General features: G+C 50.8%; 1 protein-coding gene across 2 annotated transcripts in view; it reads left to right on the plus strand.

The window, feature by feature from the left end:
- The window catches only part of GGNBP2 (gametogenetin binding protein 2), a 105812-nt gene that overhangs the window by 37144 nt on the left and 54916 nt on the right, over positions 1–13752 (plus strand). The window contains exons 5-7 of one of the 2 annotated variants that reach the window (XM_088482441.1): positions 697–810; positions 2408–2611; positions 12825–12999. In XM_088482441.1, the coding sequence (XP_088338567.1) occupies positions 697–810; positions 2408–2611; positions 12825–12999 (493 nt within the window). Of the gene's footprint in view, positions 1–696; positions 811–2407; positions 2618–12824; positions 13000–13752 lie in introns of both variants that reach the window. The other variant, XM_088482440.1, reaches the window with a different exon arrangement.

Consider the following 13752-nt stretch of genomic DNA (forward strand, 5'->3'; position numbering starts at 1 on the left):
CCCGCATAGCGCTGCATGGGATCGCACATCGCATCCCCTGATCAACTGAACCTGCAGTAAGATCTGGGGGTGCGATGTACGACCCCACGGGTGCACGCTCGGTACGACATCAGGTCCATACACGGTGCGATATAGCAGCCAAATCGTACCAGTCAGACAGATCGGCTGCTTTATTGCACCGTGTATGGGGACCTTAACATGGACAATCTGCAGATCAATGCGTACTGTCCATCCTTGTTGCGGCTCTTGTTCTGGAAATAGCACAGACATTGGAATGTCATGATTGGGTTCTCCAATGCAAGAAATCAAACCTAATCTCTTCCCTGCAGTTGTTGCTGCTGCATGTGGAGGTTCACTGTTAAAAATCAGACACTTGTATTGTTAGTATAAAGCTAGAAAAAAATACTTTTTGGAAGGTATATGAATGAGTCACATTGTGTGAAGTACCAGTTTGATGCAGCTAATTATGTTTTGAGGCTTATTTCTGGTGATGCTCTAAGGGGAGATACATCAACCTGCAAAAGAGTACAAGTGCCCATAGCAACCAAACATTTTCTAGTTATGTATCAAATGCATTCTATAAAATAATGGGTAGAATATGGGCAACTTGTCCTCTTTTGGAATGTTTGATATCCCCCCCCCCCCATTGTCTGGTATGTGAAGAGAGAAAAGCATAAGATGTTTCTCTACTTATAGGGGTAACTGGATGGATATTTGGGAAGTAATGTCCCAGGAATGCCGTGATGAAGTGGTTTTAATTGATTCCAGTTGTCTGTTGGAAACTTTGGAAAATTACCTTCGGAAGCACAGGTTAGTTTCTCTACAGTTATTTTATTTATTTTTTTTCTTTTCTGTATTCAACTTTGTCATTTATCTTTTAATGGTAACTGAGTAAAGAAGTAAAATGTATTAGTGTAGAGCAGGGGTGGGCAATAAACGGCTCTCCAGCTGTTGTAGAACTACAATCCCAGCATGCCTTGCAATGTTTTAGCATGTACAAATAGCAAAACTATGGCATGCTGGGATGTGTAGTTCTAAAACAGCTGGGGTGCCGCTTATTGCCAACCCTAGTGTTAGAGGGTTAAGTCACCTGTATAATAAAAACTAAAGATCAGGGTGGCGATATCAGTGAGCTGCTGGTTCAAAGGAGTGTGTCAATCTCCTAACGTAAACAAACAGTTGTAAATAGTATATCAAGTTTAGCTGATCTATCTAGAGATCATCCCTAAAAATTTCAATATATATCATTTAGCAACATGCATCTTATAAATAAAAGTAAGTATATTGATTTTTAAGATTCATGTTGCTAGATGATGTATATTGAATTTTTTAGGGATGCTCTCTTGATGGATCAGCCATACTTGATGTTATGGTTAAGCCACCTGTGTTTTTAGCAGTACGAATATAAATTGAAAACTAACAGCTACAAATGTAAGAATGTCTAAGACTTCAACATTTTAGGACCCCTCTGTGGCTGTGCAGCTATTTAAAGATCTGAAAAATAATCTGAGGGTTATTAAATGGTGAGATTTTTTTTTTCTAGTGCTTGTGTGTGTTAAAGCATTGTTTCCAAACTCCAGTCCCCAGGGCCCATAACAGAGCAGATCTCCTAGTTGTCTGACACAGTTGGAATTAATTATTTCAGTTGTGATACCGAGATCTGTAAAACATGCACTGTTCAGCTGGCCATACACCAGACCAACCTTCCTCCAACCATCAAACTAGATGGTTGGTTGGAAATAAAATCTGGTAATGCACTGGAGCAAATGACAATCAGCAATTTGCTCCCAAACACCGGCAAAACAGACACAAGCTGCTATTCAGACATTGTATTTTTTTTATTATTTTTTTTAAATCAAACATAATCATCCACTATATAATGCCATCTCAAGATAGCATTATTATTGCAGGGCTCCCTCCCGGTATTTCTTCACAATTTATTTTAGTGAATCTGAAACAGTTCGCATTTTCTATTACAAGTATGGGAAATGCAATCTGCTTACTAAATAAATACGAATTTAAGTGCGTGAAGTAGCCCGTTAAAGCGATACTAAAATAATTTGAAAAGGGTGTGATAACACCCTTTTTCACATTATTTTTGTAAAAATTATAATGATAAATATGCTTCTTGGGTGCATATGTATCAAAGCTTGATGTGAGATAAAATTGTGAAATATATATCACCAACCAATCAGCTCCAAACTATCATTTCTTACACACCGCCTGCAAAATGTGAGTTAGAAGCTGATTGGTGATATATATCTCGCAATTTTATCTCGCATCAAGCTGTGATACATATGCCCCTTGGTATTTGAACACAGAACTATGCACATGGATAGATTTTAATTTCAATTTTATAATTCTTATGTTTTTTGTCAACTCTGAAAATGTTTTCTTTTACTTGTAGGTTTTGTATAGATTGCAAGAATAAAGTACTTAGAGCATATAACATCTTAATTGGTGAACTGGATTGCAGTAAAGAGAAGGGCTACTGTGCTGCACTCTACGAAGGTCTTCGCTGCTGTCCACATGAACGACACATTCATGTCTGCTGTGAGACTGACTTCATTGCTCATCTTTTGGGTAGAGCTGAGCCAGAGTTCGCCGGAGGGTATGAGTATGTAACTTGCTAGACTTGGCTTTCTAGCGTTTTGCTTACTTTTTGACATTTATTTACTATTTTAGTGATCTATTTATTTTTTACTAATTTGTTAAAATGACTGCATATTGATGTATATACTTATTTTTATAAATAAGTGTTGCACTATTTTGTGAAAATAACTAAATAAACTGTTCACCAGTCAGGTAAAAATTCTTTCTACTTCAGGGTCCATAGGGGGTCCACAGGATTGACCTTGGGGTATAGCTTGATCTGGATCCACGGGCACCACGCAGTTAAAGCTTTGCTGCTCCCAGGATGCACTTGGGTCCGTCCTCCTCTATACCCCGCCCCCGAGCCACAGGCACCTCAGTTTTAGTTGGTGCCCGGCCGGAGTCGGGACACCCTGCGCGGTGGGGCTGCAAAAGCAGCCCCATAGCTTTATTTTTAAAAGAAGATTTTATTCTTTATTTTTACTATCTTCAGAGCGGCAGCAATGGACTGTCCATCTGGACGTCTACGCTGCCGCTCCAACAGCCCTGCTGGCGCTGCGACGCCAGTACTGATCTGGGGATCGCAGCAGGACCCCGGAGTCAGTACTAGCGTGGCTCCGGGACCTCCCAAGCACTTCTGCCGGATTCCACGGGGCCAGGTAAGCCGCGTGCAGCGCTGCGCGCGGGGAACAAATGCAGTCTTTTAGCCGCCAGTCTCAGGGGACAGACCGGCGGTGCTAGTAGCGGCGGCGGGCTCCCCCACTCTGGTATACCCCGCGTGTCTGCTGGCCTCCAGGGTGTAAGTACCGGCGGGGAACCGGCTTCCCTGGGGGTTTATTACTAGCAGGGGAGGCAGCCTTCCCTGCTTTAGCGCTTCTCCCCTCAGCCCAGCGCGCCTTCTCTCATGTGTGCTGGCGCCGCTGGACTGTTATCTCCTGGCCACTCCTCCTCAGTGCTCTCCGGCGGCCATCTTCCAGGCAGCATCGCAGAGCTCCCAGGCGGATACAGTGGACCAGTCCCCCTGCGTACCTCTCCCCCTGCAAAGGACAGTGTTCGCAGCGCTATAGCCCTCCCAGACACTGAATCTGAGAGGTTGATTGTAGCTGAAGGTGCAGTGAGTATAACTTCCTGCCTGGTATGTGACTTTTGCTAGTGCTGCTGTGTGACCGGACGCCTTTCGTCTAGGCCGGCCCTGGTCACGGGTTAGTGCTTTTGGACTCCCACTCACCGTCAGTGACCGCCTGTCACTGACTCCGCCCACTGCGCCGTGGGCGTTTAACGATGCTGCCACCACCAAACTCTACCATCGGCGTTTGGAACCGCTTTTTACGTACAGTCAGGCTCCTACATCGGCGCCTGGAACCGCTTCTGCTGCGTATGCGTTTGACGATCTGCGGACACACCTCCCTGTTTGGTGTCGGCTGTTCCCACCTGATCCCTCGCAATGGACCAGGTCTGCACGGTAGCTGGCAGAGGGCTTGAACTTGGAGACACAGAGCTCTTACCCAGAACAGCAGGAGAACGGAATAGCGTTTTGCGCAATTCTGTTGGTCGCAGGATTGAGGCACAATTGAAGTCAGGCAAGGTGTTTATTGCTCAGTCTTAAAAAAGACCCTCCCTTCAGATTGAAGGGGAATATCAGCATACAAGATGTTACAGGAATCATACAGCAGGTCTCCTCCACACAGGATTTTCAAAGATGTCCGCATACAGGGCTCACAGGCCCTCTTTTTATGTCATTCTAATACACACTTCCCCAGTGCTAGCCACATGCACATTTAACATTGTCCCTTATGGCAAGGGGGAGTGGTGACTCCCCTGTGCCTGGGCTCACCCTCGGAGCTGGGCAACGCCCACGGCTCCGCTCTGTCTGGATACAGCCTGGGAAGATAAGGATCTCCCTCCAAAAACGGACTTCCAGGAACCTGCTAAGGGACCTATCTTCCTACTTCTGCCTGAATCTGAACTCCAGAGGTGGGCAAGCATGGTCCTCGGGCACGGTTCCTGGCCATGGAAGGGAAGTGATTTGAAGCTCCCTAAACCCACTTAGCTGGCTGCATTAGCCAGCTTCCTATGCACCCCTCCATACCACTTCCAGGCTTGAGGCTGCATAGGAGAACATTTTATTCCCCTAGGGAGGAGGCTGGGGGACCCAGCAGCCCACAGAGAGCTCCGGATCCCCCTGGACCTCCACAGGTAAGTGCACTTTACTTAAATTATACATTTAAAATACATTGTTTTATACATATACACCAAGCCTGTGCCCTGCATCAGGCTGTTACACACTGCAGCACTGTAGCCCAGGACCTGCTGTCCTGGCTCAGTGCTGCACAAATCATTTTGAATGCATTTATATTCATTTGTATTTTACACTGCCAGCGCTCAGCGCTGGGTTCCCCTAGCCCTGCAGTCCGGGACTGCTGGGGCTCTCTGCTGTATCCGGCTCACAGCACTGGGGGTTCGGGGAGCTGGCTCTCCATGTCCCCCAGCGTGCAGCCACTTGGCCATGCTGCTGGGGCCCCCGGGAGCTAGGCTACCGGTCCCCAGTGCACCATCTAACACTGCACAGGGAGCCGGCTAGCCCGGTCACCCTGTGCGCACCCTATCTTGGCCAGTCACGATGCACTGGGAGCCGGCTTCTCTGGTCTACCAGTGGGTGGCCTCTCTGCGCTGGGGTATCGGGAGCCAGAGCTCCCGACCCCCAGTGTGCGCCCATCGCAATGCACCGAGGGTTAACTGCTTGCCTTTTTCTGCTGTGGGGCTGGGGCGACGGGAGCTAGGCTCCCAGCGGCAGCACACTGTGCCTGCGGTGCCGCGCACCGAGGGTTAACCAGCGCTGGGCAGGGAGTCGGCTAGTCCAGTCCTCCCTGCCTGTGGCGCTTAGCGCTGCTGTCCGGGACACTTGTCCCGGCGGCAACGGCTTCTTGCTGGCCTGGAGCACTGGGACGCCAGGAGCGCTGCTCCCGGTCCCCAGCAGCCAGCACCTAGCTCTGCCATTTCCGGAGGCTGCCCGGGGGCTGTAGCGCAACACACAGCCCCCGGCCCTCCAACGCAGAGCACCTCGCTGGGTAGCTGGGGCGCCGGGAGCTCAGTCCCCAGCGGTCGGCATCCTGCCCTGCCCTCCGCTGCCTGGCCGCAGTAAGCAGCCGGCACGGAGGGACCAGCGGCGTCCCTGTGGAGCTGGGACGCCGGGAGTCACACTCCCCGGTCCCAGCGTGGAGTGCAGAGCAGCTCCCGGCACTCCGTTCTCCCCCGGTGTGGCACACCGGGGGTTACCTCATCCCTGCCGTGGCCGCCAGAGCGTAGCTGGACCGCGGCAGGGTATTACACATTTAAAACAGTTTAATGGAAAACACTCGGCGCCTAGCGCCGCTAACATATTTTAAATATGGCGCCCGGTGTCCCTTTTAAAAATGGCGCCGCAGCACAGGGGTTAACCCCTTCAGTGCCGCGGCCGCCATTCCACACGTGGGGCCGGCCTCCGGCCACATGCTGTCTGTGCTTTTTTCTACTCACTGTCAGTTTTTACCTATCCCTTTCCTTCTCCTACGGCCCGCAGGTGCGTGGGGGAGGGGCGTTCTTTCTGTGTACCTCACTTATATAGATCTACGTATTTGTGAGGTCCGTCACATACTGCGGTGTGCTACTCAGTACCAGATTGTGGGCTGTTTGTGTTGCATACTTGGGAGTGTGTGGGTGTTATACGCCTTACCTCTTTTCGGTGATACATTTTTTATTGCAGAAGTTTTGTCACATGTCTGATGAGGAGAATGAGCACTCCGTGGCTCCTGTGTTGTTTTCCTGCCGACGCTGTTCGGCAGGGGTTGACGGGGCGGATTTCTCTCAGGACGGTCTGTGCGGACGGTGCCAGCTGGTACCTGGTCCCTCTAAACCCCCAGTGGCGCAGGATCCTCCGTGGGCGATGTTTACACAAGTGCTGGCGTCGATCGCGGACCGGCTGGCGGTCCCGACTGCGGTCCCTTCTAGGGCGTTGCCCCAGCCTACCATCCCCCATTCCCCGGGCGTGACGCGTCTGGTGCAGTCTCCTCCCGGGTCTCAGACTGTGGGTCCTTATGCGGGTTTGCCTGTATACGTGCAATCTCCCACGGTACCGCAGCAGTCGATGGTACCGTTTCAGGGGTATCCTCAAGCGGTACCCCCTCCCTGGGTGGATGTCCTCTCCAGCTCTGTTCAGAGCCTGGCGGCTTCGTCATCGGCCTTTCAAAACTGTTGCACAGTGATTTGCCACCAAGGGCGTCCAAGCGACCCGTTCCGGCTTCATTGGCGGCACAGTTTACGGACACGGACGTGTCTTCGGATGACTGGGAGATCCATGAAGACTCTGACTCGGATGCCGGGGCCCAGGGGGTGGAGGCTAAGTCCTCCATTAATGTGCCGGCATTAGTTAGGGCGGTGCGGGCCATCCTTCATATAGAGGAGGATGCGCCGGCTCCCAGGTCGAAGTACCCTAATTTTAAGAAGGCCAAAGTAGCTTCGACGGTTTTTCCCCTGTCCAACCAGTTAACGGATCATATGGCAGGGGCCTGGCAGTTGCCCAGCAAGAGGTTCCAACCGCAGAAACTGTTGGCTTCAAACAATCCTTTTCCTGAGGCTCATTGCAGGAAGTGGGAAACTCCGCCTGCGGTGGATTCCCACGTTACCCGCTTAATTAAAAGCGCTCCGCTGCCTTTGCCGTCGATCTCGTCCCTGAAAGAACCCACGGACAGGAAAGTGGAGACTTGTTTAAAGTCTATCTACTCTCTCTCTCTCTCTCTCTCTCTCTCTCTCTCTCGGGGGCGGTTGCCCGTACATGGCCATCTCTTGGGTGGCTAAGGCCATTGAGAGCTGGGCCAGCGCTTTGGAGGATACCTTTTCCGGAAGATGCTCCGGAGATCCAGAGAGCGTTGATAGGACAAATGAGGGATGTGGCTTCCTACATTGCAAGCCTGCTGACCTCTCGTGTGTTGGCTGCAGCTGTGTCGGCGCGTCGGTCCTTGTGGCTGTGGTCTTGGAGAGCTGACGCAGACTCCGAAAAGGGACTGGAGGCTTTACCTTTTAATGGGGAGTTGCTTTTTGGTCCACTCTTGGACAAAATTGTGGATACTCTGGCTAAGTCTAAATTAGCCTTCCTCCCTTCGGCTTCTGCACCTACCAAGGTACGCAGCTCTTCCTTTCGGGTTCAGGGCAAGGCCAAAGGTCAGTCCTTCCCGAGGCAGTCGGCGACCAAGGCCGCTTCTAAGCCCAAGAAGCAGGCCTGGAGTTCTAGGCGCCCTTCTTCCAAGCAGGAGGATAAACCTGCCTGATGGGACGGGCCTCCCTCTGGGGGACCCCAGAGTGGGAGGCCGACTTCTATTTGCTCAATGCTGGCACAATACTACCACAGATGCCTGGGTTCGAGAAGTGGTCTACCAGGGGTACGCCCTGTCTTTTTGGCACAGACCGCCCCACCAGTTTTTCTGCACGAGTCCTTCTCAGGATAACGACCAAGACTTTACAGATACAGGAAGCTATAGAGTCCTTGCTGAAAGCAGGGGTCATTGTTCCCGTTCCTCAATTACAACGAGGGACGGGGTACTATTCTTCTCTGTTTCTGGTGCAGAAACCCAATGGTTCTCATCGCCCTATCCTCAACTTGAAGTCTCTGAACAAATTCCTCAGAGTTCCCAAGTTCAGGATGGAAATGTTATGTTCCATCATTCTGGCGATGGAACCGGGGGATTTATCGGGGGATTACATGGTGTCCCTGGATATCCAGGACGTCTACCTCCATGTTCTGATAGCACCTTCGCTCCAGCGGTATCTGAGGTTCGCTATCCTTCGACATCATTTTCAGTTCCGGGCGCTACTCTTTGGCCTCTCCACGGCACCGAGGGTGTTCACGAAGATTATGGCGGTCATGGCCGCACATCTTCGGAACCAGAATGTACGGGTGCTGCCATATCTGGACGACCTCCTGTTGCTGGCGAGCTCCCCGGAGGTACTGCTTCAATATCTCCACCTGACGATCGCTTGCCTGCAAGCGCACGGGTGGCTGATAAATTGGAGAAAGTCCTCCCTGATTCCATCACAGCGGATGGTTCATTTGGGAGCCCTGCTGGATTCTTGTCAGCAACGGATTTTCCTAACTCCGGAGAAGGTCTCCTCCCTGCAGCTGCGGATACACAGTTGCCTGAGCAGTTGCCGCCTGTCGGTCCATTCGGCTATGAGAGTTCTGGGGTCCATGGTGTCGACATTCGACATGGTGGAATTTGCCCAGTTCCATTCCCGGCCCCTGCAGGGGCTGATTCTATCGAAATGGAACGGGGTACCTCACCGGATTCGCTCTCAGATGCTGGTGTTGTCCCCGGAGGTTTGGCAGTCTTTGGCTCGGTGGCTTCAGACAGCTCATCTGGTCGAGGGGCGCCCCTTTTGGATCCCGGACTGGGTCCTGCAAATGACTGATGCCAGTCTCCGGGGTTGGGGGGCAGTGACCGGCTCATTATCGCTTCAGGGTCATTGGTCCACGGAGGAAGCACTTCTCCCCATCAACATCCTGGAACTGCGGGCAGTATACAGGGCCCTGCAGTCGTCCGGCCCCGCTCTTCACGGAAGGGCGGTTCAGGTGCAGTCCGACAACGCCACCACGGTGGCGTACATCAACCACCAAGGAGGAACACGCAGTCGGGCAGCGATGTCGGAGGTGTCTCGCATTCTTGCTTGGGCGGAGTGTCACATTCCAGCGATCTCGGCAGTCTTCATTCCCGGAGTCCTCAATTGGGAGGCGGACTTCCTCAGCCGTCACGACGTGCTTCCCGGGGAATGGTCGCTTCACCCAGAGGTGTTTCAGCTACTCGTGGACAGGTGGGGGCTGCCGGAGCTGGACTTGATGGCCTCCCGTCACAATCACAAGTTGCCCATTTACGGGTCAAAGACAAGAGACGCAGGCGCCTGTCTGGTAGATGCACTGTCGGTGAAATGGACGTTTCACCTGGCGTATCTGTTTCCTCCAATATCCCTGCTTCCTCGGGTTCTGCAGAAATTCAAGCAGGACTGCGGCACGCTCGTGCTGGTAGCTCCGGCGTGGCCCAGACGTCCTTGGTACTCCGATCTGAGGTGCCTCTCCATCGACGCTCTGTACCTTCTCCCTCAGCGCCGGGACCTGTTGTCTCAAGGGCCCTGCCTTTACCCGGATCTAGGTCGCCTATCTTTGACGGCGTGGCTATTGAGACAGCCGTTTTGAGGTCTAGGGGTTTCTCCAGTTCGGTCATTGGTCCCATGCTTAGGGCATGCAAGCCTGCTTCCGCACTGATTTACCACAGGGTGTGGCGCACTTATTTTCAGTGGTGTGATCCAGAAACTATGATCCGTTTTCCATAATCTTGGTGTTTCTTCAGTCGGGTTTGGACCTCGGCTTACGCCTGGCCTTTCTGAAGGTTCATGTGTCTGCTTTGTCCGTGTGGTTTCAGCGACTGATTGCTACATTACCAGATGTTCACACCTTTTTCCAGGGTGTTCTCAGTATCCAGCCTCCCTTCATGCCTCCGGTGGCTCCTTGGGACTTGGCGGTGGTGCTACGGGTCTTGCAGGGTCCTCCTTTTGAGCCGCTTGAGTCGGTGAAACTTAAGTGGCTGACGTTTAAGACCGTTTTTCTCCTGGCAATTGCTTTTGCCAGGAGGGTGTCAGAATTGGGGGCACTTTCCTGTCGCCCTCCTTTTTCTGATTTTTCACCAGGACAGAGCGGTGCTCCGCACTCGTCCTGAGTTTTTGCCCAAAGTGGTCTCAAAGTTCCACATTAATCAGGAACTTGTTGTGCCAGCTTTTCAGTCACCTGATCTTTCAGCTGGTGAGGCTTCCTTAGATGTAGTCCGGGCACTTAGAATCTATGTGGACCGGACTGCTTCGGTTAGGAAGTCGGATTCATTGTTTGTCCTCTTCGGTTTTCACAAGATGGGTTGGCCTGCCAACAAGCAAACGTTAGCCCGTTGGCTTCGTTCAGTTATTTGTGAGGCTTATGCACAGGAGGGTTTACCTGTGCCAGCCTCTGTTAAGGCTCATTCCACTCGTTCTGTGGGTCCCTCTTGGGCTGCTAGACGTGGCGCCTCCGCTGTTCAGCTGTGTAAGGCGGCCACTTGGTCTTCAATTCAAACGTTTTTGAGGTTCTATGCGTTTGACACCTTCGCCTCTCAGGATGCATCCTTCGGGCGCCGGGTGCTCCTTTCAGCACAGGAGCGTCCCCGCCCTTAGTTGAACTGCTTCAAGGTCAACCCTGTGGACCCCCTATGGACCCTTAAGTAGAAAATAAGAGATATGGTAAGAACTTAGCTTTATCTCTGTTTCTACGAAGTCCATAGGGTCCACAGAGCGCCCGCCCTGACGCACCTGGCTTCATATGGGCTGTGTGGCTGGTCACCGGTTTTCCGTCTCCCATTTCTGTGAGTATGGTTTCTTGTGTGTCCCAGTCTTCCTTCTCTCTGTTTAGTCTCCTCCTCCGGCCTTGGCTGCTTACCAACTGAGGTGCCTGTGGCTAGGGGGCGGGGTATAGAGGAGGACGGACCCCAGTGCATCCTGGGAGCAGCAAAGCTTTAACTGCGTGGTGCCCATTGCCTTGACCTGGACTTGGGTCGTCTGTCTTTGACGGTGTAGCTCTTGAGACATCCCTCCTAAGGTCCAAGGGGTTTTCCGGCACTGTGGTTAACACCATGCTCAGGGCGTGGAAACCTGCCTCTGCAAGGATTTACCACAGGGTGTGGAATACCTACTTTTGAATGGTGTCGACCCAAAGGTTATGACCCCAAGTGTTTGTGGTATCCAGAGTTTTGGCTTTCCTTCAGGCGGGTTTGGACCTTGGACCCTGAAGGTGCATTCTCTGCCCTTTCAGTGTGGTTCCAGCGAAGGGTTGCTCCTCTTTGATATCCGCACTTTCCTTCAAGGGGTCCCTCGCATTCAGCCTACCTTTGTCCTCCTGTGGCACCTTGGGATTTGGCTTTTGTCCTTGGGCCCTCCAGGGCCCTCAATTTGAACCTCTGGACTCTGGATCTCAAATGGCATACTGCTAAGACCGTTTTTCTTCTGGCTATTGTTTCTGCCAGAAGAGTGTCTGATTTGGGGGCTCTCTTTTGTCGTTCCCCATTTCTGGATTTTCACAAGGACAGGGCAGTGCTTTTGACTTGCCCTGGTTTCCTTCCTAAGGTGGTCTCTAGTTTCCACATTAATGAGGAAATGATTGTGCCGGTCTTTAATTCCCCAGACCCCTCGGCAGGTGAGGCCTCATTGGATGTGGTACGTGCTCTCAGGATTTATGTGGACTGTACTAGTTCCCTTCGGAAGTCAGACTCCTTGTTTTGTCCTCTATATGGTTTCCACAAGAAGGGATGGCCAGCCAATAAGCACACTTTGGCTAGGTGGCTTCGCATGGCGATCTCTGAGGCTTATACTCATGAGGCCCTTTCAGTGCAGCCCTCTGTTCCTGCTCATTCTACTCTCTGTGGGTCCTTCGTGGGCAGATTGCCGTGGCGCTTCGGCTGTTCAACTTTGTAAGGCGACCACGTGGTCCTCGGTCCAGACCTTTTTACGGTATTATGCATTTGATACCTTTGCCTCTCAGGATGCACCCTTCGGGTGGCGGATTCTCCTCTCTGCACAGGAGCGTCCCCACCCTTGAGGGTACTGCTTTGGGACGTCCCCATATGGACCCTGAAGTAGAAAATAAGAGCGATGGTAAGAACTAACCTTTGTTATCTCTTTCTACTAAGTCCATAGGGTCCACAGGGCACCCACACTGATGCATCTGTGCTTCAGATGGGCTTCGCTCCGGTTTTCCGTTTCCTTCTGTGTGAGAATGTGATTCTAGTGTGTTCCAGACTTTCTTCTATCTTTTATCCTCCTCTGGCCTTTGGCTTGCTGCGAAACTGAGATGCCTCTGGCCCGGGGGCGGGGTATAGGAGGGAGACCCAGTGCATCCTGGGAGAAAATTTACTGCGTAAGGTGCCCGGATGACTCTGCGCACCTATACCCCAAGGTCACCCTGTGGACCCTATGGACTTTGTAGAAAGAGAGATAACAAAGGTAAGTTCTTACCATATATCATTTTTGTGTGTATATTCTGAAACAAACAAAGCAACTATCAATTAATTGCTAATATAGATACACATGTATTCAGTCATATATTTTTGTATATGTATGTTTGTGTACACATCTTTACTCATAATTTTTTTTTTTTTCTTTGCTTTGCTATATTTTCCTTTTCTATCAAGACGTCGGGAAAGACATGCTAAGACAATAGACATAGCACAAGAAGAAGTTTTAATATGCCTCGGGATTCATCTGTATGAGAGACTTCACCGAATTTGGCAGAAGTTGCGGGCTGAGGAGCAAACTTGGCAAATGCTTTTCTATCTTGGGGTTGATGCTCTGCGCAAAAGTTTTGAGGTAGATCCCAACAATTGACTTAAATATAAATGTAAAAAAAAAGTTTGTAAGCCCATTGCTTTTTTTTTATTTTTATTTTTTTTTTTCAGCTTTTGTTGCATTGGGGTTTATGTTTTATGGTAACCAAGAACTGTCTTGCTATTTAATATCTTCTTGTATCCAAGCAAATGTATTTATATTTTTCTGGACTGTTCCTGGGGAAGCTTGAGCAGCCATCCTACAGTTTCATCTGCCTCTGCGGGCTGGGAATTCTTACAGGCATAGTTTACCTTCACTTTATCTTCTCTGCAGGGTACTGGGTCGCCTGAGCATACAGCGTAGGGGATTTGAGAGTTTCCTTTTATCTGGACTGGTTCTTCTAGGGTCCTAAGCTACGTGAGGCACATAAGGATCTTCCTCCTTCTAGGCGTCTTTTTAGAAGCTTTGAATTTGGAAGAGGAGGAAGGTGAACTTTCGGATAAGGTGGTACTCCCAGAGGTTGGGGATCTGGAGACGTCTTTGTGTTAAGGCATGGAAGATTTCATTACAGCAGTATGGCAGTCTCTGGATTGCTTAGATCTGGATACCCAAGCGCAGGTGGTGGGGCTGTTTAAACGTAGGCACAAGAGGATTGTTACTTTCCCTTCGGATCTTGGATCTTGTCAAGGAGGCCCGGAAGATGCCGATAAGTTCTTCATTCCTCACAATTTTAGTTTCTTTATCCCCTTCTGGTGTACCATGTGACCAAATGGGAGCAACCTCCCAAGGTTGATG

Source organism: Taudactylus pleione, unplaced genomic scaffold, assembly GCF_031769625.1.
Source record: "Taudactylus pleione unplaced genomic scaffold, aTauple2 ptg000288l, whole genome shotgun sequence".
NCBI lineage: Eukaryota > Metazoa > Chordata > Amphibia > Anura > Myobatrachidae > Taudactylus > Taudactylus pleione.